Below are 6,470 nucleotides of genomic sequence, written 5' to 3' on the forward strand. Positions count from 1 at the left end.
GTGAGTGAGTGAGTGAGTGTGTGTGTGTGTGTGTGTGTGTGTTCAGCCCTCACCGGCAGTGTTGCTCAGGGCTCCAGACCCTCTGCCGGTTTCTCTGTGTTTCTGCCAAGAGCTCGGGGCCCGTGCCGTGTGTCGTGTGCCGCTTGGAACTGTTCGCCAAATACCTGGACCACAGGAAGCAGCACGGATCAGCGCTCTGATTGGCCGCCTCCAGCCTCTGGAGGGCCACACACCCAATCGGCACACAGAATCAGAGCGGCTCCGCTCGCCGCGCCGCTCAGTTTAGCAAAGCCATTAGACAAAAGCAAAGCCACAGAAGGGAAGTTTGCCATCGTTTGGCACGAGAGAGAGAGGTTAGAGGTCACTTTAGTAGCGGAACTCTGGAGGATTTAGAGTCATTTTAGAAAGTGATGTTGATGGACAGACAGAGACAGAGAGAGACGCCCAGAGCTCAAAGCAGCGCTGCAGTGTTTAGTGTGTCACTGACAGAGACCCGCGGCTCCCAGCGCAGCACAGCAGCTCACACACACACACTCACACACTCACACACTCACACACTCACACACTCGTGTGTGTGTGTGTGTGTGTGTGTGTTCAGCCCTCACCGGCAGTGTTGCTCAGGGCTCCAGACCCTCTGCCGGTTTCTCTGTGTTTCTGCCAAGAGCTCGGGGCCCGTGCCGTGTGTCGTGTGCCGCTTGGAACTGTTCGCCAAATACCTGGACCACAGGAAGCAGCACGGATCAGCGCTCTGATTGGCCGCCTCCAGCCTCTGGAGGGCCACACACCCAATCGGCACACAGAATCAGAGCGGCTCCGCTCGCCGCGCCGCTCAGTTTAGCAAAGCCATTAGACAAAAGCAAAGCCACAGAAGGGAAGTTTGCCATCGTTTGGCACGAGAGAGAGAGGTTAGAGGTCACTTTAGTAGCGGAACTCTGGAGGATTTAGAGTCATTTTAGAAAGTGATGTTGATGGACAGACAGAGACAGAGAGAGACGCCCAGAGCTCAAAGCAGTGCTGCAGTGTTTAGTGTGTCACTGACAGAGACCCGCGGCTCCCAGCGCAGCACAGCAGCTCACACACACACACTCACACACTCACACACTCACACACTCACACACTCACACACACAAACTGCCGTACCTCTGAACGGCCTCCGGATCGGGTTCGGCGTCAGACCCCTCCTCATCCACCGGAGCCACGTCCAGGATCGGATGCTGACAAACACAGAGACATGCGTCAGAGCTCACTGATAAATAAAATGCAATTAATACTTTGGACTATTGCATTATTCATTTAACCTTAGATATTATAGTAATGTATGAGCTGACAGCATTAGTTGACAGATTGTTTGATGTAATGTAGCCGATATATAGCCAAACTAATTGATATGGAATCAGAAATGAGCTTGTGAATCAGAATGTGCTCTACTCCAGATCCTGATCTGATGAACATAACGTCACTGTGCTGATGAATGTCATGTGTGATCATGAACGCAGTACATCATGCTCAGCTGTGAGAAACAGGAGGATTGTGGGATTGTCTCACCGGGCTGGTGACCAGCGGCGACTGACCGCGCGGCCTCTTCAACAGCTGCTGCGCGTGAAGCTGAATGTTGGCTCCGCCGTCAGACGCCCGGCGGCCCAGAGGACCCATGCCATTCAGCAGCTGCAGGGTGGGAGGCTGCAGAAGAGACTGTTCCTGCACATGACAGGTGATCTCAGCATCAGCATATCCCAGCGTATACACAGTGCTGGCCAAAATGATAGAACACTAGTATTCTCAGCAGCTAAAAATGGTTTTAAGTCAGTTATTTCTATCTTTTGCTGTAGTGTGTCAGTAGGAAATATCAGTTAATTGTAATAATGCAGTGAGATATATGTTAGTGCTGCACACAGAGATCTGATCTGATCATCATCAGTCTGTCTGGAGTCACGTGAAGAAACAGAACAAACTGAGACTCAATCCAGAAGAACTGACGCTTCAAGAAAGCTCCTGAGAAACTCTGCTCAAGTGCACCAAGGGCAAAAGCTGCTTTAAACACAAAGGATGCTTGCACCAAATGTTGATTTCATTTAGTTCATTTAGTCATCAAGAAAATCTATTTATGACATTATTTTTGACAGCATTTTTACACCTGTCATTTTTACAAGTGCCTAAAACTTTTAACAGTACTGTAGCTTTGCAGGAGCTTTCTTGAAGCGTCTTGATCTTGATCAGATCTCTGGCTGCTGTCAGACAATGTTTGGAAATGTAAACTGTAGAGATGTAATGATATCAAATTCTCATGATACAATAATATCGCGATATGACGTCCACAATACGATATTTATTGCGATATTTAAAGAAAAAGACAAATGAAGAATTGGGGGGAAAAAATGAAAATTTTGTACATTTTCAAGTTAAATTATTCTAATTAATGCAATTTGAGAGTTTAAAATTAAGAGCTCCAACCCATGTTCTTAACTAGGAAACACAAGTCAGAAAGAAAGTCAGTGAATTGAACCCTCAACCCTCTTTTTATTTGTGATATAGTGTCTCAGTCTAAATTACAGTCACACTGCTGTTTTAGGAAGCCAAACTAATTATAATATAATAATAATAATAGCAACAATGATAGTAATAGCCACATATTGTAAAACAATTGCACTGTAAAATAAATGAAAATGAGTATTTACACTACAGCAGGGAAATTACAACACTTCTTTCCTAATTTCTACACTTGAAAGAGATATTGTGAATCTGGACTGCATGTAAACCGCTAGCTGTCAGCGATTCATAAACTGCACTTTAAGCTTTTATTTAGAAGGAAACTCCAGCTTCAGTGAAAACATGCTCACAAAAACACGTCTCGCTACAAATCTAGAGAAGCGCTGTCATCCTCTGCCGCTGAAATAAAGCATAACTGTGTCTGTTGTGTTCCCAAACGCGCTCTAAACTCACAACGCATGAAATAAAGGAGTGGATTGCATTCATTCAGTGTGAACGAGTCGCTCTGAGACACAGAAAACACCGGATCACGAGCTGATCGTCTGAACCAAGTGTGTGCTTCGCCTTGAAACAGACTTGATGAAGAGATTGAGCATACTGTGCTTTCGGTTTGAGTTCGTTTCACAGATACTGTGCCAAAGCATAATGACCCAAAACACAACTCTAAAGCCCTTTCAGGTTAGAATAAGAAGTTTAAATATGTTTTATAAACTACACTTTTTCCTGGAAGACCTATCGTTTCATATCGTCATGTGACCGCGATAATATCGAGACAGTTTTGCTATCATGATATCATGATAATATCGTTACATCCCTAGTAAACTGATATTTCCTACCGACACACTACAGCAAAAGATAGAAATAACTGACTTAAAACCATTTTTATCTGCTGAAAATACTAGTGTTCTAATCATTTTGTCTGTCTGTGTGTGTGTGTATGTGTGTGTGTGCTTTACCTTGTACTCCAGCTGCTGCGTGGGCTGCAGGTTCGGGGTCGGCATCAAATGCATCTGCGCCATGGTGGGAACCAGCGGCGGGAAGGGCGGCTGAGGGGCCACACGCGGAAACCCAGGGGCCAGTTTCTGAAGATCCTCCTGAATCTCAGCCCTGACAAACACACACAACATCAGTGCTGGAGGAAGGTGGGAGGGGTTACAGTGAACTGGGAGGGGCTTGACTTAGGAGGGAGGGGGGTTACAGTGAACTGGGAGGGGTTTACATTAGGTGGGAGGGGTTTATAGTGAATTTGATGGGACTTTAGTTAAGTACGAGGGGTTTTGAGTCATTTAGAAGGGACTTACATTAGGAGTGGTTAAGAGTGAACTGGAATGAACTTCAGTGAGGTGGGGGGGGGGGGTTATAGTGAATTGGGAGGGGTTTTAAATGATTTGGAAGTGGCTGCAGGTAGGTGGGACAGATTTTAAGAGAACTAGGAGGGGCTTTAGTTAGGTGGGAGGGGTCTAGAGTAAGAAGGGACTTACATTAGGAGGAGTGGTTTAGAATGAACTGGGAGGAGCTTGTGTGAAGTGGGAGGGGTTTATAGTGAACTGGGAGGGACATGAGTTAGGTAGGAGTGGTTTTAAGTGATTTGGGAGTGGCTTCAGTTAGGTGGGACAGATTCTGAGGGAACTAGGAGGGGCTTTAGTTAGGTGGGAGGGGTCTAGAGTAAGAAGGGACTTACATTAGGAGGAGTGGTTTAGAATGAACTGGGAGGAGCTTGTGTGAAGTGGGAGGGGTTTATAGTGAACTGGGAGGGACATGAGTTAGGTAGGAGTGGTTTTAAGTGATTTGGGAGTGGCTTCAGTTAGGTGGGACAGATTCTGAGGGAACTAGGAGGGGCTTTAGCTAGGTGGGAGGGGTTTAGGGCAAACTGGGAGGGACTAGTTAGGCTGTAACTCCAGCTGGAGGTAAAGAGAGCAAATAAAAGACAGGAGAAAGAGAAACATTGGCTGGGATGTGCGGTACCTGGGGTCAGGTACACCGACAGTGTGGCGTCTCATGGACAGGTATCGGGCCATCGCCTCTGGACTGGGCTCTTCTCCCTCATCGCTGTCCAGAGCCATCGTCCCGTCCGTCTGAAACAAAACACACACACACACACACACACACAGGGTCAAAAACAATCCGTCCTGCATCCAGATTTATTCTCACTGACTGTGAGCTGAAAGCAGTGTCGCGCTCACCTCAACGATCTGATTCTCGGGGTTTATGAGCTGAACCTGCGGTACCGTCATACTGACAGCGCTACTCTGATCCTGCAGGACACACACAACACACGTGATGAAGCAGATCAACCAATAAAGGACTAATGGTCCATTAATGGACTCTTCAGGACACAGTCTTTTTCAAAATGTCTATATATATTTTTTTTTTAAGTTTTAGTTTTAGTTAATTATTTTAGTACTTCAACTTCAACTAAATTAAAATGTTGCTTAGTGAACTAGCTGAAATAAAATAAAATAAAAACCTTAAATTAATTTCTGTTAATATTTACTTTTTATTTTAAGTGATGAACTTTAACAGCTTCGGTTTAGATAATAATAATAACCATGGTGAAAGATGCGTCTTTATCATTATAAATAGATTTTCATCTAGCTTTCTTTTCATTTTGAATTGAACATTTTAAATCTGATCCAAATTCTGGCTGCTCGAACTGAAACTAATCCTTTTAGTAAGTGATTTCAGAGCAAATACAGAAAGAAAATGACTATCAGAAGATTGAGAAACACTGTATCACATAACCAGAATCCTCTTACAACCCCACAATTCCTCTAGAATCATCGTTAGTTCTGCAGAAACCCACGGCTCTGCTTTCATACAGTATGTAAATGAGGCACTCTGGAGCTCATGCATATTCCTCTCATCAGGAATCAAAGGTTGCTAACGGTAACGGCACACACCTGCACGGCGTTGAGCAGGTAGAGGGGGCGGGGCGTGGGCGGAGCCACACACAGGTTCTTGTGCCGCTTGAGTTTGTCAGACAGCAGACTGTAGGTGGCGCTGTAGTGATCATAGGCATCCGTGTGCAGAGACTGAGAGGAGAAACACAACCATGTGAATGTTTCAGAAGAGCTCATCTGAATGAAGGCGGGGTGGGTGTGTGTGTGTGTGTGTGTGTGTGTCACCTGTAAGGTCCGCTCACGGTCAAAGCCCATCTCTGACATGGCCATCAGAACCTGCTCGTTAATTAATTCCGTTTCTCTCTCCACCTTCACCTGCTCACATTCTGCTATCAGCTGACAGAGACACAGGCAAATCAGCAACATTTCTACACATTGTTAAGTAAAATACTGTTTCAGGCCTAAGAACAGCTGACTGACTCGGTCAAACTCGGGGTCGGGGTCTCCTTGTCTCATCCACTTGTTCTTACAGATCTGCTCCATTGAAAGCCGTCGACTGGGCTCCAGAATCAACATGTGTCTGATCAGATACTCACAGTCTGAAACACACAAACACACGTCAGCCATGTGTCGTGGCTTGGCAAGGCAAGTATGTGTTTGTGTGTGTGTGTGTGTGTGTGTGTGAGTGTGTGTGTGAGTGAGTGAGCGAACGAATGTCAGTATGCAAGTGTGTGTGTGTTTTTAAGCATGCATGTGGGTGTTCGTGAGAGTGAGTTTACAAGAGTAAATCTGTGTGAGTGTGCGAAAGTGAGTCTGAGCATGTGAGAGTGAGTGAGTGTGTGAGTGATTCTGTGTGTACGAGAGTGAGTTTGTGTGTACGAGTGTGAGTCTGTGAGTGAGTCTGTGTGTACGAGAGTGAGCCTGTGCGAGTGTGCAAGAGTGAGTCTGTGTGAGTGTGCGAGAGTGAGTCTGTGTACAAGTGTGTGTCTGTGTGAGTGTGCGAGAGTGAGTCTGTGTACAAGTGTGTGTCTGTGTGAGTGTGCGAGAGTGAGTCTGTGTACAAGTGTGTGTCTGTGTGAGTGTGCGAGTGTGAGCCTGTGTGAGTGTGCAAGAGTGAGCCTGTGTGAGTGTGCAAGAGTGAGC

General features: G+C 45.9%; 1 protein-coding gene across 1 annotated transcript in view; it reads right to left on the reverse strand.

The window, feature by feature from the left end:
* Positions 1 to 6,470, reverse strand: part of LOC107557633 (serine/threonine-protein kinase SIK3 homolog) — a 60,131-nt gene that overhangs the window by 18,791 nt on the left and 34,870 nt on the right. The window contains exons 7-15 of the mRNA XM_016241111.1: positions 5,808 to 5,926; positions 5,613 to 5,723; positions 5,388 to 5,519; positions 4,671 to 4,742; positions 4,453 to 4,562; positions 3,444 to 3,594; positions 1,546 to 1,698; positions 1,141 to 1,214; positions 606 to 716 (exon numbers count right to left, since the gene is read on the reverse strand). Of these exons, the coding sequence (XP_016096597.1) occupies positions 606 to 716; positions 1,141 to 1,214; positions 1,546 to 1,698; positions 3,444 to 3,594; positions 4,453 to 4,562; positions 4,671 to 4,742; positions 5,388 to 5,519; positions 5,613 to 5,723; positions 5,808 to 5,926 (1,033 nt within the window). The remainder of the gene's footprint in view (positions 1 to 605; positions 717 to 1,140; positions 1,215 to 1,545; positions 1,699 to 3,443; positions 3,595 to 4,452; positions 4,563 to 4,670; positions 4,743 to 5,387; positions 5,520 to 5,612; positions 5,724 to 5,807; positions 5,927 to 6,470) is intronic.

Source organism: Sinocyclocheilus grahami, unplaced genomic scaffold (assembly GCF_001515645.1).
Source record: "Sinocyclocheilus grahami isolate Dianchi unplaced genomic scaffold, SAMN03320097.WGS_v1.1 scaffold613.1, whole genome shotgun sequence".
Lineage (NCBI taxonomy): Eukaryota > Metazoa > Chordata > Actinopteri > Cypriniformes > Cyprinidae > Sinocyclocheilus > Sinocyclocheilus grahami.